Raw genomic sequence first — 27,733 nt, forward strand, 5'->3', positions numbered from 1 at the left:
TGGATGTTTTAACATTCCAGTGATTACACAGCAATTAACACGAGCGAGCCCTAACGTCACCCCCGCAAAATCTCCAGTCTCTTATCCATCGCGTTAAGGAAGACTGACCAGGGGACACCGAGAGCCAGGGAAGCAGAGGGACCGTCAGCCCAGGGGGCCACACAGCTTGCCCGGGGCAGAACCAGAATCAGAGCGAGGTCCCCCCCTCCCCGGCCTGCTGTCTCTGCCCAAGGACCTCCCGTCCAGTGATCCTGTCCCGACTTTTCCTGGTTTCAAAGCCCCCCTGGGTCAAGGGCACACGATTTTGCATGAGAAGGCCTACATCTGGGGGTCAGATTGCTCTTCAGATGTGGCTTCTACCCTTCTGGCTGTGTAGCCTCTGCAGGGAGGCTGGCGGTCCCCGCGTGGCGTGCGGGGCAGATGGAGACAGGAGGGCCCTTCTCGCTCAGCCAGCCTGGGCCCTGAGGGAAAGGGCCCCGGGGCCAGCCCAGGGTGGAAATCAGAATCTCGGAAACCAGAGCCCAGAGCAGCCTTTCAAAGTGGAACGCGCCTGGGTGGCTCAGTCGGTTAAGCACGGGTTCGTGAGTTCGAGCCCCGCGATGGGCTCTGTGCTGACAGCTGGGAGCCCGGAGCTTGGGTTGGATTTTGTGCCTCCTGCTCTCTGCCCCTCCCCCACTCACTCTCTGTCTCTCTCAAACGTAAGCCTTTAAAAAAATATTGAAAGGAAAGGAAAGGACAGGACAGGACAGGACCTCTGGAGCTTTTTTTTTTTTTTTTAACTGAAAGTGTGCATCATGAATAATTAAATAGCTCTCTCGTCCTGTCTTTACGCTGGGTTCCGGGTGAGGAGAGAAAGAAAGACGGAGCGCAACCTTTTGAGCCGACGGACTTGGGTTCAAGTCCCAGCTTCACCGCCTCGCTTTGCCGTCTCAGGCAAACAGCTTCGCTTCGGCTCTCTGAGCCTCAGTTTCCTCGCCTGTAAAATGGTTTAACCATACCGCATCCCTCAGAGACGAGCGCGGGGTGTGCCCTCAGTGACAACGGCCCCCCCCCTCCTGCGCGGGGAGGGCCCCCACCCCCCTTCCCCAAAACACCCCTCACTCTCTCATGTCGGCACCGGGGCGCTGGCGGGGGGCTGCATGGGAGGCCCAGAGCCACGGCTTTCCCACACATAAATGCAACCTGAGATCCTAAGTTAATGCGACTGCAGACCTTCGGGTGTAACGGCCTTTGTCTAGAAGAGCCTTTTAGGAAAACTTCCAAGTGGGAGCCAGGTTTTCAGGCCCCTGTGGGCTTGTTAAAACCAGCACGTCCCCCCTCAGCCAGGCAGCCCTAGGGAGGCCTGCTTGCACCCCCAGAGCTCTCCAGCCCTCCCCCCCCCCCGACAGCTGGTGTGCCCCCAGCCTCCTCCCAGAGGCCCACGCGGGCTGCAGGCTGCAGGGGTGGGGTTTCCTCTCTCCCTCTTTCAGCCCAGGAACAGCCCCAGCCCCCAAGGCCAACTCAGCACAATGCACCCGGCTGGGGAGGTCAGAGCCCTCCCACAGCATCTGCTGAGGGCGAGCATAAATCCAGCCAACACCCCCCTCCGGGGGACATCTCCAGGTCACATGGGGAGGGGGTGCTCGGCCCAAACGGGGCCTTAAGATACTCCAGGAAAGCAACACACCCAGGCTTGCTTTTCCTCAGATGCTCCGCAGTGCTATGGAAACAGCCAGGCACACGGGCAGCTGAAGAGAATGTTCTAGAATCTTTAAAGAGCCTGGCAGGAACGAGCTGGGCCTGGAGACCGAGCCGGGGGTGTCTGTCTGGGGCTTTCCAGCCTCCAGCAACCTGGGACCCGCTGTTCCCGCACCTCTCATTTATTCCCTTGGCAAGGGAGCCGGCCCGCGGGGCAGACTGACTCCCAGCTCCCGACCACCCCCGCTTCTCCACGTCGTCCGGAACAACTAGAACGTGCTTGCTGCATGACATGCCAGCCCCTGTTCCATAAATATCCCGATCCGGGCCCTCTTTTGAACATCATGAGATCCGAGAACACAACGGCCACTGTGAGGTGGGGTGAGAGCCGCCCTCTGAAACAGGGCAGGACCTCTTCCCTGGCCGCGGTCCCCACCCCTCCATGCTGTCCCCTCGCCACTCTGCCCCCTGCCCAGAGAGGGGAGGGCCTGAGGAGGCCTGGGCCAGACAAGATACAGGTGGCTCTCCCACTTGGGATCAGCAGGCTGCAGAACAAGGAAGGTGGGGGGGGGGGGGGGGGGGGGGGGGGCGGGGGGGGTACGGGAGGGGCAGGGAGATGTTCATCCCTGTTTGTTTTTTGAGAGAGAAAGCACAGTTGGCTGGTCTGGGCTGGGGCGGTGGGGGTAGAGGTAGAGAGGGGCTGCTTAATGGGTAGCAGGTGTTCTTTGGGGGTGATGGAAAGTTCCGGAACCAGACAGCAGTGATGGCTGAGCCACATGATGAATGTGTGTGATGCCGCCGAATAATTCACTTTAAAATGGTTAAAATGGGGGCACCTGGGTGGCTCAGTCGATCAAGCGTCTGACCCTTGATCTCGGCTCAGGTCCTCGGTTCGAGCCCCGTGGCGGGCTCTGGGCTGAAGGTGCGGAGCCTGCTTGGGATCCTTTCTCTCTCTGCCTCTCTCTCTCTCTCCCCAAATAAATAAACTTAAACAAAAATTTTTTTAACTAAATAAAATGGTTAAAGTGGTAGATGTTATGTGTATTTTACCACCAAAACAAAAAACAAAAAAAATCATAAGACCCAGTGCAGGTGAGGGCGTGGGGAAGCGGGTGGGGCGCACACAAGCCCAGGGCTTCCGGACTGCTGGTTCCTGTCATCATCTAAAGGTTCAGCTTAAAAACCCTGCAGAAACTCTGGAGTGAGAACGTGTAACCAAAGGAGTTCAAGACAAAGAAGCAAAAGCTGGGGACAACCTAAATGCCATCTTCCTTTTCTACGGCTGGGGAACACATTTCTGCCACCTTAAAACCAGACCCTCCAGAGCCTTTGCCACCCACGGACGCCCCCACAGCCACGCAGGTCAGCGGCACCGAGCACCACGGCCGGGTCCTCGGGGCATCGAAACCCCAAGGCCAGCAAGGTGCAGTCGCCTGGGGCTCAGGGCCGGTTCCAAGCGCGTTCAGCTTGGTGGCAGAATGTGCTTCCTCGTGGCTTTGTACCCGAGATCCCTGTTTTCCTGCTGACCATCGGCCGGGAGTCTCTCTCAGCCACCCGCCCCCAGCAGTGGAGTATCCCCATCGCACCAAACCCTCGGACACTTTGGACTTCCCCGCCAGAGAGGACTCACTCTTTTAGGTCAGGCCCACCGGGGAGCATCGCCCTTTCTTAAAATCAGCGGTGCCGTGGAACACGCCCCAGCCACAGGAGCGACGCCCCTTCCTCTTTATCGGTCCTCCGCACCCAAGCCCGGGGGATACGCATGGTGTGGGTCACTGGGGGGCGTCACAGAATCCTGCCTGCCACAGTGTCCATCGCGGGGGACCAGTCAAGTAGGGATACCTCCATGATCTCGAAAGGGAAGGAGAATTTAAGTAAAAGGAGATCCGTCTATGCGAACTGACGACAAACATTTTCTTTGATGCATTAACTGGAAATAGAACATTGCAAAACTATACACATGCACACGTAAAAATAAGGCTTCACGTATGTGTACAACGTCACTTAACGTAATTTCTTTTATTTTTGTAAGTTTATTTATTTTAAGGGGGGGCAGGGGAGGGACAGAGAGGGACAGAGAATCCCAAGCAGCCTCTGTGCTGTCAGCACGGAGCGTGACGCGGGGCTCGATCCCACCAACCGTGAGATCGTGACCTGAGCCGAGGTCAAGAGTCAGATGCTTAACTGACGGAGCCACCCAAGCGCCCCACTTACATGTAATTTCATTGTATCAAAAAAATTCTACCTATGCACGCCTGTGTCTGTGTGTGTGTGTGTGTCTGTGTGTGCACATCACAAAGCCACAAGAATACAGATGATTGAGGCGCCCACAGTTTGTACTTTGGTCTGTGTTCTTCCAGACTTTTTCTTTTATACCCTTCGAAACTACCAGAATTAGTTACATCGGAAATCTATTACTTTTGTAGTTTAAAAAGATTGAAACACTACTTAGAAAAAGGTCACGATGTAATCACTAATTTAATCTCCACATTTCTTAAGGCACGTAAAGGAAAACCGGTCCACCCCCCCAGGCCCTTTGATGTGATGACACTGGGTGTCATTTCCAAGCCAGGCTCGTTCTTTGTAGTTTTGAAATGTTCCTTAGTGACTCCTGAACTTACTCATCGCTAAGTGCGAGATTCCAGAAATCAGAGTGTAGCAAGAACCTGGAACCACTCCCCCGGTACCGCGTTTTTCTCGAGGAGCAGGGACCGAATGCTTGTGTGCAGGCGGGTCACAGTCTGAAGTGCGTTGTCTACACTGGAGGTAAGCAGCAGCCTGAGATCAGAGCCAGGCTCAGAATCAAGACCCAGCCGCTAATGGAAGGTCGGGAGGGGCACACACACCAGGGGCCGGCAGGGGTGGGGACCCAGGCAGGTGGCCTGAGTCAGGCTCTGTACAGAAAGCAGAAACGATTCAAAGTATTTCTAGCAGAAAGCAACTTAGTACAGGGTATTAGGTGCTTACAGAAGCGATGGCTGGCGGAGAAGCAGCTCCGGACCCAGCCGCCGTAATGACCCCCAGATGCCACCGAACTGACCCGCCGGGGGAACCGCCGCCCTCGGGAGGACTAAGAATCAGAAAGTGGTGCAGGAGACCACTGAGTCAAGAACACGCCCTCTGAGCTGCCGTCCAGGCTATCAGCCCCCACGGCTGCCCTGCACCTGCCTCGACACACCCACAAAACTGGAGACCGGACGTCAGCACCCGCCATGCGCGTCAGGGGGAAACAGGCCACAGACAGAGAGCTTCCGTCTCCCCCGCCCCTGCCTTCCGAACCTCACACGAGTGCATCTAATGGACACCACCAGATTCCCACCCAGAGAGCCCTGGCCGAGAGCTTGGGGAATTCTTTTCTGTCTCTCTTTTTTTTTTTAAGATTTTATTTTTAAGAAATCTCTGTGCCCAACGTGGGGTTACAACGTACAACCCTGAGATCATGAGTTGCGTGCTGTACCCAGGGAGCCCGCCAGGCGCCCCAGGGAATTCATTTTTAACTTTTCAAGGAAGTTGGAACGGGTGCTGGGTCCAAGGGCGGTTGGTAACCCAGGAGGGGGCAGTACGCCCCAGGAGGTCAGGGACCCCGGCCGGGGATAGGGGGGCTGGAGAGTCAGGGCAGAATCCAGTTCGAAGGCCCAACACCACGTTCGCGGCCCCAGCGGCAAACACTTTGCCATGGCACCCAGTTTAGGGTTCTTGGATGACTCCAGTGCTCCTTAGGTATAGTAATGGGGGCCGGGTTGCTCTGCTTTACTCTCACTGCCGCTGCGCAGATAAACTCTCGCTAAACTCACACTCTGATTGTTCTCAGTCATCTAAGTTGTAGTGGCCACGACTGAGTGGCTGCCATTATCAGCTAAGCACTGTGTTCAGGGCTAAAGGCCTTGCCATATAATGGACAGTTTGCAGCAACCTCATAAGATGGGGACTGCACTTGGGCCGCCTGGGTGGCTCAGTCGGTTAAGCGTCTGGACTCGTGGTTTCGGCTCAGGCCACGATCTCACAGTTTGTGAGATCGAGCCTCAAGTCGGGCTCTCCACGGACAGCATGGAATCTGCTTGGGATTCTCTCTCTCTCTCTCTCTCTCTCAATAAATAAACCTTCAATAAATAAATAAATAGTGACCAGAGGCCCAGAGGAGTTTTGTAACTTGCCCAAGGTCACACAGCAACTGAATGGCAGAGCCAGGATTAGAACCCACTTATTTAACTACATGGCATTTAATTAACGGTATGACAACCACAATTCGGCTACCACAATTCATCTTTGATTTTCTGTTTTTTTCTTTCTCTTTTTGATCTATTTTGAGAGAGAGAGAGAGAGAGAGAGAGAAAGAGAGGGCGTGGGCAGGCACACGTGTGTGCAGGATGGGCACAGAGAGGAGGAGAGAGAACTCCAAGCAGGCTCCACGCTGGCCCTGCAGAGCCCGACTCTGGGTTTGATCCCACAAACCGGGAGATCCCGACCTGAGCCGAAATCACGAGGGAGAGGTTTCCCTGACGGAGCCACCCAGGCGCCCCTCATTCTCCCTTTAAGTGAGAGAACAACTCTGTGCTTCCTAAATGCAGCCTGTTTGGCAGACAAATGTTCAAAGCCTGGGACGCCCAGGGCGGCAAATCCTAAAAGGAATCCTTCCTGCGGGGGGAGGAGCCAGAATCTGCAGCACTCTGCGGGGCCCGGGGCTCCCTTGCAGAACATTCTGTTCTAAAAGCAAGCCTCCTTCCCCTGTGAAACCGTACCTGGGATCTTAGCCACCCTGGGGGTGAAGACTCAGGGGGTGGGGGGAGGGATGGGGGGTGCTGCTTCTTGGAGGACCCTCTGTGATCACTCTTGAAGCGATCGTAATACGGTCCCGCAGTTGCCATAGCAACTCCCCATCTGGGCTATTTAAATGAAATATAGAAAGCATCTTCGGCTTCCAGCCTATCGTGGCTTTGAAGTGCGAACCCTTCATTCATTCAACACCTATCTACACGTGTCACCTTGAGGCCTCTGGTGGCCGACTCAGAGGCTTACGGGGGTCAGACGGTTAACAGAAAGGACTTTTTGTAAAAGGAAGGCAGGGGATTAACCAAAAGTTGGGGCCTGTAGGGCCCTGCCAAGTGCACCTCCCCCACTCCCATCTGTACGGGCAGCCGTCTCAGGCCCAGCGCCTCCTTGCTCTGCAAGCATGTAATCCCGGCGTTCCAGATCTTTTTTGGGTTTGTCAAGAATTGTTGAGAGCTGGGTTTGCCTGTGAAATCTTTGCATCTTAAAAAAATTGGCAACCGGTTCAACATTTGGAGCGGGGCTTCTGAGGACTGGTGTGCAGGTGGTGCACTGCATCACTCAGGGGTCACCTGCTAATGACTATACAACCGTCCAGAAGACAGCAACAATAGGCTGGCAGTTTTCGCTGATGGGAAAAAGCATTCGCCATGTCCTAATAAGTGGAAAGAGCAGGTTACAAAAACATAAACAGAGCGTAAGCTCTGTTTTGGAAAATAAAAATGTGTGCTCTGTGTGAAAAAGTCTGAAAGGCTGGGGGCACCTGGGTGGCTCAGTCGGCTGGGCGTCCAACTTTGGGTCCGGTCATGATCTCATGGTTCGTGGATCAGGCCCCGCGTCGGGCTCTGTACTGATGGCTCAGAGCCTGGAGGCTGCTTCGGATTCTGCCTCTGTCTCGCTGCCCCTCCCCCGCTCAAGTGCGCACGTGCGCGCGCTCTCTCTCTCTCAAATATAAATAAAAACATTAATTTTTAAACTTTTTCTAAACATCTGTATTCCAAACAGACAGGAAAAGAGTGCAAATAATCTACCAAACCCCCACCTGTCTACCACACGGATGCTGACCTTTTATTGTATATATTGTCTGCCGCTCTTTTAAAAATAAATGAGGGGCGCCTGGGTGGCTCAGTCGGTTAAGCGTCCGACTTCGGCTCAGGTCATGATCTCGCAGTCCGTGAGTTCGAGCCCCGCGTCGGGCTCTGTGCCGACAGCTCAGAGCCTGGAGCCTGCTTCGGGTTCTGTGTCTCCCTCTCTCTCTGACCCTCCCACGTTCATGCTCTGTCTCTCCCTGCCTCAGAAATAAATAAACGTTTGGGGCGCCTGGGTGGTACAGTCGGTTAAGCGTCCGACTTCAGCCGGGTCACGATCTCGAGGTCCGTGAGTTCGAGCCCCGTGTCAGGCTCTGGGCTGATGGCTCAGAGCCTGGAGCCTGTTTCCGATTATGTGTCTCCCTCTCTCTCTGCTCCTCCCCCGTTCATGCTCTGTCTCTCTCTGTCCCAAAAATAAAAAATAAAAAACGTTGGAAAAAAAGAAAGAAAGAAAGAAAGAAACGTTAAAAATAAATAAATAAATAAATAAATAAATAAATAAATAAATGAAACCAAAGGGATACGGCTGGAATCCTTCTGTGACCCATCTCCCTCCTTCCCTCCCCGCCCCCCAGGGCTCACTATTCATTCTCCCAGCGTCTGATACGGTTTTGCCGATACGTATATATTCACAACCAGTACATTTTTCTCTTTAAGAAGGTAGCTCGGGTGTAATCATCCTAAATCCTGATCATTTTGCGAGTTGCCTTTTACGCCCGCCTTTACGCTTTATGCTCTGGGGTTTACCGGCGCAATCACATTCCATGTCGCCCGGGCACGCCGTCGCAGCTTTTGCGTGCCCTCGCCGGTGACATCAGACTCGGGGACTGCTGGGGACGAGCCAACCAAGAACGCGTCGCGGTCTGCCCCAGCTCTCTCCAATTTGCCAAAACAACCCGTGTCAGAATTAGCTCTCGGTTCAAAGAGCCCTCTTCTCTCCCTTGTCCCCCAGCTGCTGGGCAGCTCCCCCAGACCAGGGACGGGGTCCCCCCCTGCAGGCTGCAAGCCCCCTCCCCACACTCCTGGTCTCCCAGTCTCCCCAGACTCACTGGTGTGGCTCTGGGGCTCAGGGCAACACCGGCCCCCTTCCTGCCCCTCCTCCCCCACCTGGGAGGGAGCCAGCCTCCCAGCCCTGGGCGCCTCCCCAGTGGAACCTTAAGGCCCCCCCCCCCCAGGGACAATCAGAAGGGAGGAGCAGTCTGGGTAATGGTGGGAAGCTCCTGGAGGTAGAGAAGCTGGGCAGGTGCACCAGATAGGTGGACGGACACATAAGGCCTGTGCTCGGCCTCCAGGGGCCATCTGGGGACACAGCCAGAGGTGGGAGCCAGCGTCCAGGTGAGGAAGCTGGGAAGCACCCCCCACTCCCCGCCGCTTTGCCTGGCTCAGCACAGAACAGATGGGAGCAGGGGTGGGTCCTGTGTATGGCCTGGAAGGCAGTGCAGCCCCGTTCACTGACTGTCGCCCGAGCACCTCCTATGTGAGAGGCTCTGGGGACGCTGTCCCTGCCCTGGAGAGGGTGACAGTTAATGGGGGAGGGGGCAGATGCAAAAGAGGTAGGGACGGGTCCTGGGGCTCCTGTCACTTTGACCACCACCTGGGGACTGAAAACAACAGAAACGTCTTCTCTTACGGTTCTGAAGGCCAGAGGGCTGAAATCAAGGTGTGGCAGGGTGGGGGGACCTCCAGATGCTGGAGGCCCTGGGGAGGACACTGCCTGCGTCTTCCAGCTGCTGTGGCTCCAAGCGTCCCTCGTCCCGTGGCCATGTCGCTCCAATCCCTGCCTCTGTCTTCACCAGGCCTCCCCCTCTGTGGCTCTGTCTCAAGTCTCCTCTGCTTCCTCTTATAAGGACCACCTGCCATTGGTTTCGGAGTCCCTCCCAAATCCAGGATGATCCCATCTGACGATCCTTAATGTAATTACATCTCAAAGGCCTTATGGCCAAATTTGATCACGTGCGTAGGTTCCAGGGCACGGACACATCATTCGGGGACTGCTACTCACCCCACTACAGAGGACCTTCTGGAAGAAGCAGATCAGGCCGGAGACCAGTCTCTTGTCCAGGGGGAGGGGGAGGGGCCTTCAGGAAAGTGAGGGGAGGACCGCCGGATCAGCGGTCCAAGGAGGGAAGTGCACAGAGTCCTGGCCGGAGAGACAAACAAGGCCTGCTATTCCCCCGGTGGGAAACTTAAACTTGATCCCAGGGCAACGAAGCCCCCCTCCCAGGGGGCTTTTAGCAAAGGGCTGATAAGGAGCTGTAGTCTGGGGAGGGAAACTCTCTTCTAAATTTAGGAGGAGCTTTTCTTTCTTTTCTTTTTAAGTTATTTTGAGCAAGAGAGGGAGCTGGGGAGGGGCAGAGAGAGGGAGACACAGAAACCGAAGCAGGCTCCAGGCTCCGAGCTGTCAGCACAGAGCCTGACGCGGGGCTCGAACCCACGAACTGTAAGATCATGACCGGAGCCGAAGTCAGATGGTTAACCAACTGGGCCCCCCAAGCTCCCCTCTGAGGTTACAGTTTAAAAGGCTATGACTCGACCCATCCTGACCAAGACAAGCAGAATCCAGGCTCGGACGATTGTCCCCGTTGGAAGATGCTTCTGGGTCTGCCTTCAAGGGTCCTCCGGCACATCAAAGAGGCCCGCCAGGTAGAGCGTCATGCGGTCTCCCCCAAGACACCTTCAGTTTTTCTTTGCTCTTATCTTGAACTACAGGGAAAAAGTGGCCATGGTTCTCACGCTGTCATGGCCCCATGGCCCCATGGTGCCATATTGGAGTTCGAATGCCTGGCATTTATCCCTCTTTCTTTAAAAAAAAAAAAAAAAAAACGTTTGAGAGAGAGCGAGAGAGTGCAAGTGGGGGGAGGGCAGAGAGAGAGACAGAGATGGAGAATCCCAAGCAGGCTCCACACTCGGTGTGGAGCCCAACGATCTCGTGACTGTGAGATCATGACCTGAGCCGAGATCAAGAGTCGGACGCTTACGTGACTGAGCCACCCAGGCGCCCCGTCTCTCTTTCGTTGAATGGGAGCCCAGCTGACAGAATTTCTACTACACCCTGCCCGGAAGGACCACCTGCTAAGGGGCCCTGTCCCGGCCAACAGGCAGCTGGGGACCCACGTGAGGCCACGCAGCCTCTTCCTGTTGGGCGGAACCTTGGTGCTCCCTCCATTCCTGGGGCAGACCCACAGCATGGGCCTGGGTTCAAATCCTGCCTGGCTGTATTTCTGTTCACAAATATTTGGGGACATATCCCTGCCCCACTGGACTCCAGCCTGGCTACCCCTAAGGGAGGTCAAGTGTCCTCCCTGAGGTCACACAGGCTATAATCGGTAGAGCTGGGATGGGAACCCTCCCACCTCACCCGGTGCCGGCTCCCACCACCGGCATCCATCCCCATCGGGACGGCTGAGAGCCCCTCCCAAGCCCCATCCAGATGTCTCCCTGCTCTGGAGAAACACAGCTCAGGAGGTGTTTGTTTTCCCATCGGCCGAGCAGCAGGGATAGAAGGATCTGGACGCTCTATCTGTGCCTCGGTGTCCGGCCGGAAGCTGCTCACGGCCCAGCCCTTCCCAGAGCAAGGATGGTCTTCTGGGACCACTCAGAGAGTAGCCAACATAACATGAAGATAATGTCGTCGTGCTGAGCTGTTGGCACGGTTCACCCACGGACGGGACATCCATGTGGCTGTCATATAAATGCATGAGGGAACACCGTGGTCTTGAGTGTGTGTCCCTCCGATTCACGCGTTGGAACCCCAACGCCCAGAGTGATGGTGTTTGAAGGTGGCACCTTGGGGAGGAGACAGGGTCGTGAGGTGGGACTGGACCTCACGTAGGAGACCCCATGGAGCTCCCTCCCTCACCCCTTCCCTGTGACGACACAGTGAGAACCAGGAGAGAGCCCTCACCCGACCACGCCGGTGCCCTGACCTTGGACTCGCGGCCTCCAGGCTGTAAGAAATCAATCTCTGCTCTTTATAAGCCCTCCCGGTCCGCGGTATTTTGCGTAGGAGTTCAGCAGACGAAGACAGGTAAGTACTGTGTTCACGGTCCTGGTTTCTTATTTATTTATTTTTTTAAGTTTTATTTATTTATTTTGGCAAGGGGGGAGGAGGGACAGAGAGAGAGAGAGAGAGAAAGAGAAAAAAAGCCCAAGCTTCTGCACTGTCAGGCCAGAGCCCAGCGTGGGGCTCGATCCCACGAACCCTGAGATCGTGACCCGAGCCAAACTCGAGAGTCGGACGCCCCACGGTCCTGCTGTAGAGAGGAGGAAACTGAGGCTCGGAGAGGTGAAGGCACCGGCCGCCTCTAACCTGGCTCGGCCCGAGTGCAGAGGTGTCTCCTGTCCCCAGCGGTCACCTCCTCACAGCCGCCCTTTTGGCATCTGTTTCTTGCCTCTCTCCTGCAGCTCACCGAGAAGCGGGGGGCCGGGAAGCAGTGGAGTGACAGTGATGAGGACAGCCCCTCCTGGGCGGGGGAGGGGCCGCAGGAGGCCTGGCCCCAGCTGGGGCACCCCGGGGGCTGGGCCCCTAGGGTCCACGTTGATCAGGAGCCCTGGGTGAAGTAGAGAAACAGGGGCCTCCCCTGAGGATCAATCAGCCAGGAGCCGCGAGCGCCGTGCTCCCCGAGGGCCCAGAAACACCAGGGCAACAAGTGACTTGTTTGACTGCGGATCGCCTCTGCCCCACCCCCACCCCCACCGTCTTTGAGCGGGAGGCTGCCCCTGCCCTAGCAGATGCCTGGCCGCTAACAGGGTCACACAGGCCTTGGCACGCCCCCCACTGAAAGGTGAGGTCCACGTCCCCTCCCCTTGAACTTGGGTGGGGGGGGGCTCACGACCGCTGCCCCAATAGAATCCAATGGATAGGCTGCCACGTGACTTCCGAGGGCCACCCAGCCTCCCCCTGGTCCTCAGGGACGCTCGCTCTGGGGGAAGAAGTCCAGAACGCTGACCCCGCCAGGCCGGGGGGGGGGGGGGGCAGCCTGGGTGCTCACATCCACGCCCCGCCGAGCTCCCGGACGGCCGCCTGTGTCTGCCGCCGGCCACAGGAGAGGGGCCACGGGAGAGGGGCCACGGGAGAGGGGCCACGGGAGAGGGGCCACAGGAGAGGGGCCTGTGGCCAGCTAGCACGACCAGCCAGGCGGATCTGACCGCCACCGCGTTGACACCCTGCTGGTGAGAATCGCCCCGCTGAGCCCTTCCAGGATCCCCGGCTCCCAAAATCAAGGGCAAAATAAACGGTGGCTGTTTTCCACCGTGTGATTCGGGGGAACCCGGAACAGCTGTCGAATGACCAAGCGAAGGGTTTCAGAGCGCATCGAGGCGGAGACTTGAGTAGCTAGAACCCCATCCCTACCCCCTGCCAGGCCCTGACCGGGTCGGGGGGGGGGGGGGGGGGAGGGGATCAGGGCCCGTCCAGGCCTCTGCCGAGACGGGAGCTGCTGGAGGTCATCCCCGGCAATGTCACTGGCCCCCTGCCAGGCGCTGGTTACAGGGGATAAAGAGACGCAGAGGCAAAGCCTCTCTCTGCCCTCGAGACCTCACGCTCCCCTCAGGTGCCCTCTGAAATCCCAGCAAAGGCCGGAGCTGCCACTTTAGATTAAATCCAAGCTCATTGACACATAAACCCAGCTTTGCCCTTTGCTTCTTGCCCCGGGCACACATCCCCACGGAGCCTCTGTCCCCCGACCCCCTTCACCCACCTCACTGCTCCTCTCCTTCAGGTTTCAGGCGTCACCTCCTCAGGGAAGCCCTCCTTGATGCCTCTGACCAAGCCCAGGGCCCTCGTAACTTGCCCTCCTGGAGCCCGGCTTTGCTTCCAGAGGGGGCCTGTCCTGACCTGTAAGTGTCCCCAGCTCTCTCACCAGAGTTAAAACCCATGTGCCGCGAAGCCGGAGACCTAGTTCGGCTCGCTCCGTTCCGGGTGTGGGAAAAATCTGGGACACGCAGAGCTAACCAGACCTAGCGGTGGGCCTGGCATCATGAGAGCGGAGCCCCGACGGGGACACGGGCAGAATCCTTCCCGCCCCTTCTGCCTTCCGACCCATCCCGGTGGGTGGTAGGTGTTACTGGTTTTGCAGATGAGGAAACTGGGGCCCAGAGAGGTTCAGTAACTTGCCTAAAGCCACTGAGCTTTAGGGAGACGGGCAGGCATTCGAACCCCGTCGCGGCTGGGGCAGGGTGGTGGGGGAGGCGGTGCGGCGGGCTGCCTTCAGCCCTGCGCCGGTCTTGGGTGCTGCCCTGCCCGGCCCCACACTCAGCTCCTCTGCGCCCGCTGTCTGTGTGTCTGAAACTCCTCCGGCCTGATTCTGAGTCCCCCCTGGGGCTGGCGTCCCGGAAGTATGGTTCTTTGGCTCCAGGACAACCTCCGAAAGGCTGTCGCAGCCCAGCCGAGGAGGGCGCTCTCCGTCAGCCTTTCCTGAAAAGCCAGCGTGGACGGTCCTGGCCACTCGGCAAATGTATGTCACAACCCTGATGCTTCATCACCCTCTCAAACGCAGGGCCTCTCCGCCGCCCTTCCAGAGGCGGCGCCTGGGGCCCCGGGAGACGGAGGTTCGAATCCCAGCTCCGCTTTCTAGCTGGGCGGCCGCAGGTGACCCACTCAGTCTCTCTGAGCCTCAGTTTCCATGAAAGGGACACAAATGGCATCTAGTTCTTCAGGTTGTGGTTAAAAATTAAGCTACTGGGGCGCCTGGGTGGCTCAGTCGGTTGGGCGGCCGACTACAGCTCAGGGCACGATCTCACGGTCTGTGAGTTCGAGCCCCGCGTCGGGATCTGTGCCGACAGCTCGGAGCCTGGGTCCTGCCTCGGATTCTGTGTCTCCCTCTCTCTCTGCCCCTCCCGCTCACGCTCTGTCTCTTTTAAAAATAATTAACTAATTAAATTTAAATAAATAAATAATAATTTTAAAAATTAAAAAAAAATTAAGCTACTGAATGTGAACGTGCCTCTGTCCCCAGTAGCCCCATAAATGCCTCTTCGGTCCGAATAGGACAACTGCCTCCGTTGTTAGAGGGAGGGAAGACACTTCCTAAGACAAACAAGGCAAACTCGTTTCTTTTTGAAAAACAAAACAAAACCACATTTATTTCTGTAAACTGTTTGAGGGCAGGTGTTCACAGCCCCGATACAGCACAGACTTCCTACCCCCAGATGAAATGAGCACGGAAAGAAAGAAAAAGAATGGGGCGCATGAGGAAACAAGCCAATCTCATCTTCCTTTGAAAACAAAACTGCGTTTGGACGTGTGGTGTGGACCTGGGACGAACACCACTGACTTTTCTGGGGCCACGCGGGCGGGGGCCCCCCGAAAGCGAGGAATCGGGCTCTGCCCGAATCCCCACTCGGCACCCCGGCCTCCCTCCCTGGCGTCCTCATCACCTTGGGGGCCCCTGAAGCGAACCCTGAGAGATGCCAGGTCACAGCTGGACTCGGACCCGTGTCCCCACTCCGCGCCGCGCAGTGGGGTTCCGAGCAAAAGGGTAGGAACGAGCCGCTGCTGGGCAACCGTTAAGGCAAATTTTCTCTCTTCTCTTCGGTCGGAGTCAGGCTTCGATGTGTCACTGCCGGGCATGGGTAGCTTAGGCAACTCTGAATGCAGGGGTGAGGGACCCCCGGAGCACGCTCTGGGGGGGTCCGAGCCTGACGCGCGGGATGAACGAGGGTGCTCCCAAGACGGCCCCCCCGACGGGCGCGGCCCCCAAGCCACGCAAGGTGGTGGTGGAGAAGCCAGGCGGGCTACGGTGTAAGAGAATGCCAGGAAAGGGGGCTCACCGCAGGGGGAGCCTCAGATCTGATGATGTGCGTGGCCTTGGGATCAAAATGATTTTTCCGTAGAACGAGAAAGAGCGGGGAAAGGAAGAGGAGATAAAAGGAACATGTTCCGCGAGCTTCGGGAGATAGGGCGCAACAGGGCTCGGGAGGGAAGCGGGGAAGGGGAGGCAGGTGGCAGACAGGGAGGCGCGTGCCTCTCACTGCGTCTCCCGTCCCTGGCGGGCTGGTGGGCTGGTGGCTGAGGCCGCGGTCCCCTCCCCCGGGGGGCAGGCAGATGACTTTGCAAGGGGCAGGGGAAGGGCTGGGGTTACTCCGTCTGGGCGTCGTAATTGGCTCCCCCCGCCTTCTTGAGCTCCCTCTTGATGAAATCTTCCTCCAGCTCCTTCCGATCGCTGATCACAAACTCTTTAGCAAAATTCTGCAAGAAAAGAACAAAATAAAACACAGAGTTCCCGTGAAGAAGGGACAGGATCTACATGTTGCCCAGACGACACACGAGCGAGTCCTGGCACCTAAAACGCTAAGAAATGATCAAGACGACAATCGCGTGGTAGCGTGGTTTGGCAAGATGTGTGACATCAGGGTACGGTGTAGGCCCCAGGCCAAGGACGTGGGGCCAAAGTCAGCCCGGGTTTGAATTCTGGCTCTGCCACTTTCTGGCTGCGTGACCTTGGGCAAGTTCCTTCAACTCCCCGGGCCTCAGTTGCCCTGTCTGTGAAAGACCAATTTGTCAGGAGAACACCAGGAGAGGAGGCTGGAAAGCCCGGCTGGAACACTAGGCTTTCCAGAACAAAAAAGAGACAGGAAGAAAGACAAGTGGTGAGTAGCTTTGGCTCATTTCCATGGTGTGAATATTCCCGCAACGGCTGGTTTCAGCCACAGCAAAGAGCTAAATGGGTACGGCCACTGTCCCCCCCCCCCCCCCCCCCCCCCCCCGCTCCCAGAGGACACAGGCTTCAACCATAACATCCCACAGGCCAGGCACACGCGGGGCACTCCGTAAATGCCTGTGGCATGAATGCGTGAAGCGGGTGACCCGGCTTATCCGATAACTCCGAGCCATGAAGAATCAACAAATCCACGGCTGTTGTGGTACGTGGAAATTTCAGGACGGTGAAAGAGACGAATACAGAGAAACTTACCAAGGTACAAGTAACAAGCCTGAAGGTCAGAAAAATCATCCCCATTAAAAAAAAAAAAAAAGAAATCCACAAGGAAATTGTGTTAACAATTACCGCCATTATTAAGCACCTACGGGTACCAGACGCGGTCACGCATTGGCAAACTTAAAACACTTCAGTGTGACCCAGCCATTTCACCCCCCAGAGCTCTACATGAGGAAATAAAGCACACGGTCCCACAAATACTTGTACACGAATATTCACAGCAGCATCACTCGTAACAGCCCCAAAGTGGAAACCACCCAGACGTCCGCCGACAAATTGCGGTCTATCCATACAATGGAATATAATTCAGCCACAAAAAGGAACGAACGTCATGGATGAGTCTCAGAACCGTCACGCTGAGTGAAAGACACCAGACGTGAAAGATCGCCTGCTCTATGATCCCTTTTATATGAAATGTCCAGAAAAGGCAAATCCACACCGACAGGAAGTAGATTGGCAGTGTCCAAGGACTGGGGGTGGAATGGGGTGACTGGTAATGGGGACGGGGTTTCTTCCGGGGGGATGAAGATGCCTTGGAACTAGACAGGGATAGTGGTTGCACAACACTGTGAAGAACTACCAACGAACTCTATGTTTTAAAACGGTTAGTTTTAGGTTATGTGAATTTCACCTCTACTGGAAAAAAAAAAGTCACCATGACTCCAAGAACAATGACTAAACCAGGGGAACACTCAAGGTTGAGCCTCACAGTATAAAGATAAACCATTTGCCAGGCCAAGGAACTAAGACTACTAACTGGGAGGCGAGAGGGGAAGGTTAATATTTATCAAGCAACTAATATGTGCCAGGTGTAGGCTCACACATTTTCTCACTTAATCCTCCCTCAGTAGATTAGCTGTGTTCCTTTAAGATAAGACCCACGGGTTGGGTTTGGAGAGATTGTGTAGCCCAGAAGGACGAGACGTCCTTCTGACACTCTCTAGTCCCTTTCCGTCATCCTGTGCCGTCTGTCCTCACTACAGTGAGGGAACACGAGTTGGGGCAGAAAGGGGAACTGAGAATTAACGTGTTTCTCAACCTGAGCCCAAGCGGCATGGGGGGGGGGGGGGGGGGGGGGGGGAGAGGCGGAGAGCAGACCCAGGAGGAGGAAGCCAACATCTCGAGAGGCCTCTAGCAGGAAGTCCGAAGTTCCCCTGCCTTGTGATAGCTATATATGGCAATCTAAAGAAATAAGAACACTCCTGTTTGTGTCTGTTAGCCACTAGAAGATTTAGATTAAGAAAAGTTTGATAAGGGCCTAAGAAATCTACAGTAAAAGTGTAAACGGAGCTATGCCTCGTCCAACTTAAGACCACAGGTATGTGGCAGACCAAATCACGGCCAAAATGAGGAACGATCCAGAATAGTGGAACCCAGTAAAAATACGACATAACAATAAGTGTAAATGAGCAAAATTACCCTCCCCCAACACAGCTATGTCTTAGACTACCAAAACCACCCCCTGAAACCCTATGCTACATACCAGAGACAGGATTTAAAAACCAAAAGGCTAGTGAGAACGATGATTATACCGCACAAAAGTACATAGAGAAGCAGCCCCATCGGCTCCCACTATGGAAACAGCACCCGCCCTCCAGGGGGCCAAAGGAGAGGGAGGGGGTAGAGCCACATGGAGGGGGCCCCGCCAGGCCCCACAGGCCTCCCCCACACAGGATGCTCGTCACCCCCAGAGGCTTCGGAGGGGAGCTGACACTTCCCCTGAGGGTGTGGACTCTACAAAAAGTCCCTGAAGGTCTGAGTCAATCTAAAACCCAACTTGCATCAACCCCCTCCCTCCCCCACCTCTGTCCCTTTCCAGCAGTCCTCAGGACGGGCCTTCCACTGGGGAGGGGGGACACCGGCGCCCCTGGGGGGGGGGGGGGGGCTTCATTGTGACATTTCAAGAAGAGGCAGAAACAGCAAGACCATACGCCCATGGGGCAGAAGCTGCAAGAGACAGAGGCATGTCCTCACTAGGAAGGACACAGGGCCCAGAGCGATGCTAACACATAGGGAACTTTTCATTTTCTAGCATCCACGGTGAAAAGGGTAAAAAACAAACAAACAAACAAACAAACAAACAAACAACCAGGGGACACTTTCATAGGATTGTATCTAACTTTACATATCCCAAATACTGCCATTCGAACAGGTTACGGACATGCAGAATCACTCATGGGACCTTCTACGTTCTTCTCTCCGTATTAAGTTTTAGGAAGCCGGTGCACATGGCCCACCTACGGCCCAAAGCGGTACAGATGTGCCAAACCCCAAGAGCTCAGCAGCCACGTGTGGTTGGTGGCGGGGCAGGTCTAGCTAGAACAGGAAAGAGTCTGAAAGAATAATGTGTTCAGTCAAGGAGAAACATTAATCATAAAATAGCTGAGCTGAGCTGACTGGAGGCCTGGAAATGTTCGTCTTGATCTGGAGTTGAAAAAAAAAAAAAGAAAGAAAAGAAAAAAGAAACCTTAAGTCCAACATTCACCCCTTCCTTTGATTGAAAAGCAGCATGAGACCCAGAGAGGGGAAGCTATTCATCCCCAGGGCACACAGCAGCCTCATGGCAGGGGTCCTGGGGGCAGGTCCTGACCCTAGTCTGTCCTGTCCTCTCCCTTCCTCTGCTCCAGACTGCCCGCCCCACGACAGCCTCTGTCATACCCTCAAGGCTGCCAAAGCCACATGTCATAGACTTCAAAGCAAAAAAGGTGCCGGTCTGCAGGTAGGGTTACCTATGGTTCTAGAAAGATCTTCTTTGTCATATCTAAGAACACTCTGTCCCTGTCTGATAGCTTCCAGAAAGGGTCACTCCCCCACCCCACCCCACCTTTTTTTTTTTTTTTTTTTTTTTGCCATGGCAGGACTTTTCCAAGAAGAGGCCCATCCATCTCAATCTGACTCCCGGATGGCTTAGAAACCAATAACCAAGTTGAGGACACATTTGTCCCTGAGACTTTTCTCAAGTGCATACGTGTTCATATTTCAAAGATGTAAGACAGACATTGTTTCCAGCGGAAGCTTCCAATGGTCTGTTCCAAGGAAGGCAACTCTATAGAGGACAGGTTAGGAACCAGGCTCTGTACACAGCCAAGAATCTATTTGCAAAGCTGGTCTAAAAAGCGCTGGGGTGCCTGGGTGGCTCGGTCGGTTAACCGTCTGACTTCAGCTCAGGTCATGGTCTCGAGGTTCGAGGGTTCGAGCTTCGCATCGGGCTCTGTGCTGACAGCTGGGAGCCTGGAGCCTGCTTCAGATTCTGTGTCTCCCTCTCTCTCTGCCCTTCCCTGCTCTCTCTCTCTCTCTCTCTCTCTCAAAAATAAGTAAACATTTAAAAAAATAAAAAAACACTGAAACGTTTTCCTATCTTTGGTTTTAAACCATGTCATTTTCAAACAGCTCCCAACTGGCTGGCTTTAAACCCCTGCGTCAATCCTGAAGCATGCTGGGTGCCGCAGGTTTGGACCGAACACAAACAAGGAGCAGTTGTCCATCTGAATCTCCAGCAGCCGGCCCTCCCCAGGGACTTACCCCCCTCCCCCATCCCGAACTACCACTCCCCACCCCCCACTTCCCTGTCCCCCCAAGATTCCATCTCCTGGTCGGGTGGATCCGACGAGTGTGCAAAGGGCTTAGACACTCCATGAGGGTACCCAAGAATCGTTAGGTGATAGTTTGAGTGATCCTGGCTGGGTTCACCTTTGTTTGCAAGATTGCCAGGGGACTCCGAGATCCAAAGTTTCCTGAAACACTCGAGTGTGAAGGCATAGGGTGCTGGCTCCTTCCTCTTCCCTCACCCACGATGATTCCTTCACCTCCACCCTTCTTTTAGTGGAGGAAAGTCCAGGGAATTCCTGAGAATAACCAAGGCAGTGACTCTGGCATCACCTCGCCCTTGGAGGGAGAAGATAGCAAATCCAGCTGCACACCCAAAAGCTGGGGTGGGACACGGGGTGAGCCGTGGGAGGACAGCCTGTCAGGGTAGAAGTGTCAGGTCTCGTACCCAGAACATTAGGACTAAGGTGGGTTGCTAACCCGTGCAGATGATGTGGGTGCGGAGGAGGGTCTGGGAATAGAAGAGGAACGTGGAGTCTTTAACGGTGAGGTTTGTGATGTCAGCAATGCACATTCCTACAGAGCAGGGCATGGTAAGAGAGGGGACCTTCATTGTATCCAAAGATGAGGAGAGCTAATGCAACTCACACAACAGACACATGCTTACGAAGCACCTACTGCACAGCAGACCTTCTCCCAGGTCCCGGGAAGTCAAAATTCTGGTACCTAGGGCTCTCTCTGAGAGTCTGAGAGCATAAAAGGAGAAGCAGAGGACTCTAAAAAGCCCTAAGGGAAGCAGCCAATGGCTCCGGGCCCTGGTTTCCAGCTTCGTGAAAGAAGGGGGCTAGGCAACAGGCTCTTCTGACACCTTCCCACCAGCCATCCCGGGTTTGCGCTTACGCCATCGGAGCGCGTGGGACAAAATTCCACCTCAGATGTCAGAATCTGATGGGCAATAGGGGAAAAAAAAACTGGCACAGAAAAGCCAACTATGGGATTAGAGCCTGGCCTTCAAAAGGAAGGCCCGTCTTCAAGAGGAAGGCCTGACGTGGCCCGTCCCAAACCCTTGCATAGACGTGTGGGGAATAGGCTCTCTCCTCCTGTGTGTGTGAGACACAAGACAGGCCACACGCTGGCCACAATCATGTATCTTTCCCCCAAGTGGGTGGAGATTAATTAGAAACCAAAGACCTCAGGGTGCTGAAGGAAAGCAATTGGTACCCTGCCGCCTGAATCTTGCTAGGAGAAAGGACACCCTCCAAGGACCACGTGCCAGATGAAAATGCACGGCATTGAACCCGCTCCTGGGCCCCCCACGCTTGCCCTCCTACAACCATTCTAAAGAGCTTCAAAGACCCAGCTTCTCAAAATCCTTCCAGCAAAGCGTAATTGACTCAAAAAGAACAGGTTCTTAAAACAGCCACGAGTCATCAGAGAAACAAGAAAAAAACAAACACCAAAATGGTACAGTCTGGTGTTCGGCAGGTTCGGGAACAAAGGCACATACGTCACCTGAGCATCTCGTGAATGATGTGACCCTCCTTCGCGGGGGAGAGAAAACAAAGGCCACGAGACAGGCACGCAGTCAGGTTTCAGGTGGGCACGATTCGGGGAATCGTCCAACGCAGACGGATGGCAAGGAGGCATGACATCCTAGAACACGCCGTGGGTAGGTCTGGGCCAAAACCTAGTAGGGTCAGTTGTCCATATGCCTCGAATCCTGACCCCGGCAGGGCCACCCACCTCTTTAAAACTTGGGTGACTGCCTGGGTTCTGAACCCCGCTTTCCTGACCGTGGACACTGACAGAAGCCCCGACTCCCCTCTGCCTGACGTCTGACTACGCCTACGTCCAGATCAGGAATGTGGGAAACACACTTCACTCCTCCCGCATCCACGGCAGCCATAACCAATCGTGGCACTTTCCTCACGAGTCCAGACTTCGCATCAGAAGCCTCCTTAACCCAGAGCCCCAGCTGTCGACCAACTGGCAAGCACAGTGCAATCCGGGCTGGGGTGTTCAATTTCCGCCCGGTCAAAATCGTGCCCGTCATTTCTTGTTCCCCAGCCACGCCCACTTGGGGGAATGTTGCCCGGGAGATAATTCAGCAGATTTTTTTTTTCTAATTATAATATATACGCACAGATGTTCGTTGTCCGTAAACACCAGACTGTTTTCACTTTTCGACAAAAGCTGAATAAGTAAATAGCATCGCCATCAAACCCTTCATACACATCACGCACTTTGATAGGGTATTTTATTTAATTTTTGCGACTCCACGCGTCAGCCAGACATGCTCGTCCCGAACTTTCAGAGGAGGAGGCTCAAACTCAGGTTAGGGAAGTAGCCCGACAGAGGTCGCACCTGCCGAGTGCTGGGCTGGGCCTGGGAGCCACGACTCACCCCGTGCTGAGATCCCTGCCGGGAGAGCGTGCCCGTGTGCACGCACACGGGCACTACGCTGAACACAACAGCACGTAGACGCTAAAATGATGAAACCACACTTACGAAGCGTTAAGAGGACACAGGTACCTCTGCTATGACTAATCACCTTCGTAAAACACGTTCCATTGGCAAGGGCTCCACGGGAAGCCGCAGCAATCAGAAATCTCTGCGTGAGGTGAGGGATCGCGGCTGATCGTTCTTTTCTGCCTTCATTTTGTCTGAGCCACTTTCAAAAAACTTTTTTTATGTTTATTTATTTTGTAAGAGAGAGAGAGAGAGAGACAGAGCGTGGCAGAGAGACAGGGAGACACAGAATCGGAAGCAGGCTCCAGGCTGTCAGCACAGAGCCCGACGCGGGGCTCGAACCCACGGACCGCGAGATCATGACATGAGTCGAAGTTGGATGCTCAACCGACTGAGCCACCCAGGTGCTTCCGAACCGTTTTTAACAACCACAAGGCCCTGGGACGCACCACCACGGGGGAGAAACCAGGGTGCCTGGGGCTTGTTCCAGAAGGGACTCTGAAAGGTAGCATATCCAGGGACAGAAAATGACAAGGTAAATACAAAAGCGAGGAGCGGTCCAGGGAAGGGACAAGAAACAGGGAGGAAAAATCCAAACGACACACACAAGACGCCAGGAGCAGAGACAGCTTCGGGGCGCCTGGGGGGCTCAGTCGGTGAAGCGTCCGACTTCGGCTCAGGTCATGATCTCGGGGTTCCTGAGTTAGAGCCCCCGCGTCGGGCTCTGTGCTGACAGCTCGGAGCCTGGAGCCCGCTTCGGACTCTGTGTCTCCCCCTCTCTCTCTGCCCTTCCTCTGCCTGTGCACGCTCTCTCTCTCTCTTAAATAAGCGTTTTTTAAAAACATCTGAAAAAAAAAAAAAGAGTACAGGTGGCTCCACAGAACCCCAATGAGAACGTGGGGTACGCGTGTCACACGTGAACAGGAACCGTGTGGACTCGGTGCTCCGGGACCTGCCTGCGTTCTGACCCCGTCCCCACCACGGGGGTTAAACTGCATGCTGGTGACAGCCGAAGGGATTGCTGTACGGGGCACCAGGAGGCCAGCTGCTGGAGGGTGACCAGGCAGGGGCCGTGCCACCACGGGCTGGCGGAGGGCGGGGACCCGTCCGGGGCTTAGCAAGGGGCACCCAGGCCCCAGCCCGCCGGGCAGCGCTCTTTGCTTTTGACGGCGGCTTCCATTTTTGCACCAGGCTCCGGGTGTGGGACAGCTTCCTCCCTTCCCGACTGGAGCTTGCAACTTCTTAGCAGCAGGAGCCCAGAGGGGGCCGTGGGGCTCCCCAACCTGAAGGCGGCCTCTGACCCCCCCATCTGCTTCTCTGCCTCAACGCTCGCCTTGGCTCCTCCCTCCGAGCCTCAGCTTCCCCATCTGTATGTTGGGTGTGATAACCGCACCCGGCCCCTCTCCGCGATACCCACCCACCCCCCCTTCACGGGCTGCCGGGGCTTTGGATTTCCGATCGGGTCGTTTGGGTCTCAAACATAGGCCACAGGCCACAGAAAGCCCCTTTGCCCGAGCCCAGGCCCAGGTGAAACGCACGGGGCACAGAAGGCCCTCTCCGGCTCCGAGAATAAAGGGCCTTTCCATAAACCCCGAGCTTGAAGAAGCGTACACATTCCCCGGTGAAAACGAACAGCTGAAATCCTCTGGAGGGCCACGAAGCAGCCAGAGCCGGTCCCCCGGGTGCTGGGCGGCACCGAGGCTCTGAAGGCAGAGCAGGGACCCCACGAATCTCGTCCCACGGAGGAGCGCGGCTTTCTCCCGGGAGACCCAGCCAGCTTCTCTATTGCAACGAAAGCAGAGCCTCTGGAAACTCCAGCCCTACCGCCAAAGCCCTCCCTGAGGGTAACTGGCTTCCACAATTTAATCCAATCCTGACACCGGTTATGGAACATGTAGGAACGTTCTTCTGTCCTAGGGATACGCAGAGTAAGACACCGTCCGAAGCCAGCCCGTGTGAACAGATGTGTTTCTTTACTTTTTCGCACCTGTTTTGGTGCGTTTCCAGGTACGAGGAGTGTTCTGTAATAAAGCAGGCATGGTCCCTGCCCTCGAGATTCCTTTCGAGGGTCCTTTAATTATACTTAAATGGGACCCGTAGTTCATGGGATCATAGCAGAAACACGTGAAGGAGAAATTCTGCCTGAGGCTGGTAGGAGAATGGAATAAAGAATGAGGGTTTTGAAGGATGAATAGAAGTTCACCAGTCACCAAAACAGAAAACTTTTTTTACATCCTTTGCATTTCTGGATCCTTTGCAACAGCTCTGTGGGCATTTGCGTTCTCTTTTTCATAACACCTTTTTCACAGATTCTAAAGATAGAGTTACTTGCCCGAGGTCCTAAAGCAAAGAGTTGTGGAGCTAGAGTATCACCTTGGGTCTCCCTCCCCCTTCAGCCCATGATCTTTTCCGTTGGACACAGCAGCATTTTTATTTATGTATTTATTTTTTAAACATGTTTATCTTGAGAGAGAGAGAGACAGCGTGAGTGGGAAAGGGTCAGAGAGAGGGAGACGCAGAATCCCAAGCAGGCTCCGGGCTCCGAGCCGTCGGCACAGAGCCCGACGCGGGGCTCGAACCCACGAACCGTGAGATCGCGACCTGAGCTGAAGTCGGACGCTCCACCGACCGAGCCAGCCAGGCGCAATTTGCTGAGTCATGATATTCCGTTTCCAGAATTTTTTTTAAGTCTCTACCATCAAGAAGATGAAGTATGTCTGAAAATAAATCTAAGAGGTTTATTTCCTGCACAACTTCTCAGAGCGTTTAATGTGCCGTGTGATCCTGCAAAGGTAGGGTTTCCGACCCGCACGTGGCCTCAGAACATTTCCTTGGGGCTGAGGACTTTGGAAACGTGCAGGAGGGCAAGGTGACAGCGTCCGGGCTCCGGGGCCAGGCAGTCTGGGCGCTGGATGGAGTGCCACCGCATCCAGGCGCTGGGAGCCTGAGCAAATTACTCAGCCTCCTTGGGCCCCAGGCCCCTTATCTCTAAAATGGGGACAGTGATAGAAGCGGCCTGTTCGGCAAAGAATACACGATTGCAATATGGGGCTTTTCCCTCCTGTCTGAGTGTTAGGTATATCTGGGGGGTGGGAAGGGGTCCAGAATTTTTTTTTTCAACATTTATTTTTGAGACAGAGAGGGACAGAGCATGAACGGGGGAGGGGCAGAGAGAGAGGGAGACACAGAATCGGAAGCAGGCTCCAGGCTCCGAGCCGTCAGCCCAGAGCCCGACGCGGGGCTCGAACTCGCGGACCGCGAGATCGTGACCTGAGCTGAAGTCGGACGCTCAACCGACTGCGCCACCCAGGCGCCCCAAGGGGTCCAGAATTTAAGCCGACCCCGCTCCCAGGGCTCAGGATACACATTAAGCTGATGGTTGCAGAGTCCCTGAAATGTGGGTCCTTCCTGCCTCCCCGCCCCTTGGGGGAAACAACACCGCTCTCCTCTGCCCAGGCTGAGAGCGGAGACGCGCCCTCTGGCTGTTCCCACTCCGGAACGTTCAGAGGACATCAAAAAATAAATAAAAGGATCACGTGAATAGAGACATTCTGCAAGGCAAGCACGACACATCAGTGACAGAGTCTGCTCCCAGTCAAGACAGCCTGGCCCAGCACGGACGGCGGGCCCCGGACAATGGTGGCTGCATTGTCCCCGTAATCCCCCACAGGCACCAGAACAACGCGCACTCCTGTGCGGCAGACGACAGCCGCGGCGAGGCAGCCACGCGTACTGTCCCCTCCGCGCAGCCCCCGGACTCAATCCCCGGCGTCGCTACTGTCCGGCCCGACCCGCCCGGAAGCTCGTCTCGGCCACGCAGGCGCCCCAGCGCCAGGACCTTCCGGCGTCGTTGATGACGGAGACTGTGGTCCAAGAGGCAGATACTATTTTACTCCCGTTTTTGGACTTCAGGGGACCGGGAGGCCCAGAGAAAGTAAGCAACGTGCCCAAGGCCGCCCAGAGCTGAAATCTGAACCCACAGGGCCTAGCTCAAAAAGCTCCGCCCCTTCGCCGGACAAAGCGAAATGAGGTTCCTGTAAAGGTATGATGCCATCGACCAAGTAGCACATTTTTAACATGAAAACACTAAGAAAAAGAAAAATAAAAATAAATAAAATAAAATGAAAACACTTCGGGATACGTCCAAGCAGAATACGACCCAGCAAATCAACCCACTCAACCCTTCGCTTTATCCATGGGGAAGTTGTGGCCCGGGAAGGGAGACAGGCTTGGCTGTGGCCAGGCAGGCAGCATAAGAACCCACCCTTCTCGATTCTAGTGCCTCGGTGTCAGTTTACAAGGCCTGCGTTTCGTGCAAAGTGCAAGGCCGTGGGGATATTACTTTCATGACAGTACAAGCCAAGGGTGTACCGAAAATCTTAAGTCCTAGAGTCAATACGCTCAGTCTTCCTGTGGAAATCATGGCAAGAGGCAGCTGGGGAAGTAACACAGTCCACAAGACACAGGATCCAGAGTGTCCCATCTGGAAGGCCCTCGGCATCTGTCTGAGTCTCTATTAGACGGAGGGGACGCTGGTACACGCACCAGGATGGGCACGATTTTAGCGGCTGTTGGAAGACACCATTAGGCCAGCATAACTGACCCTTTGGGACTTCCATGGCTGTATTTAAAACTGTAGGATAAGCGTGAGGTATCGCGATAGCTTCAGATACTAAACCCTTTGAAATGCAAGAGTGGAACACACAAAAGGTAACGGTCAAAATGCAACATGGCACCTGCAGGTCAAGATGGCGCCCCAGCTCCCCCACCCGAGTGACATTCATCGGCATCCCTTGAACACGAAGCCCCGCCTCCCTGCCCATAGGATGTGCATGTGACCTGAGTTGAGTCAATCAGGGTCCTTTATAAGGGAATGATTGACGCCGAGGGCTCTATCTTCCCTTGGGATCAACACCCAGAGGAACCACCAGAGCCTGGACCACTTCTGCTGTACAGAGGCCGCCGAAGGCTAAACTCAAGAGAAAAGAGAGAATGAGGGGAAGCTATTGCTTGAGCCCAGAACCCAGCCACACCTAAAGCCCAGTAACCCTGCACTTCCCAGTTTAGAGAGTCAGGCGATTCCCTTTTTCGCTTTCACATCTTTGAGCTCGCCAACCAATGGATGATGGCCAAGAGTCCCAAGTGAAACTCCCCACCAAAGAATTCTATTTCCCCAAATCACCCTCGGTCACTGGCTCACTGAGCCAAACTGGGATGAGCGCTAGACCCAAAAGGAACTCTCCTGGAGCT

The 27,733-nt window shown here is 55.2% G+C and overlaps 2 protein-coding genes across 4 annotated transcripts in view; both read right to left on the bottom strand.

Moving 5' to 3' along the window:
* The window catches only part of MEAK7 (MTOR associated protein MEAK7), a 53,901-nt gene extending 44,586 nt beyond the window's left edge, over positions 1-9,315 (bottom strand). For all 3 annotated transcript variants that reach the window (XM_040443243.1, XM_040443240.1, XM_040443241.1), the window contains exon 1: positions 9,163-9,315. The gene's annotated coding sequence lies outside the window, so the exon portion shown is untranslated. The remainder of the gene's footprint in view (positions 1-9,162) is intronic.
* Positions 9,316-14,582: 5,267 nt separating this feature from the next.
* COTL1 (coactosin like F-actin binding protein 1) overlaps positions 14,583-27,733 on the bottom strand; it is a 36,814-nt gene continuing 23,663 nt past the window's right edge. Inside the window, exon 4 of the mRNA XM_040443250.1 lies at positions 14,583-15,720. Within this exon, the coding sequence (XP_040299184.1) occupies positions 15,610-15,720 (111 nt within the window). The 3' untranslated portion in view covers positions 14,583-15,609. The remainder of the gene's footprint in view (positions 15,721-27,733) is intronic.

Source organism: Herpailurus yagouaroundi, unplaced genomic scaffold, assembly GCF_014898765.1.
Source record: "Herpailurus yagouaroundi ecotype Mexico unplaced genomic scaffold, PumYag 190, whole genome shotgun sequence".
In the NCBI taxonomy this organism is placed as follows: Eukaryota; Metazoa; Chordata; class Mammalia; order Carnivora; family Felidae; genus Herpailurus; species Herpailurus yagouaroundi.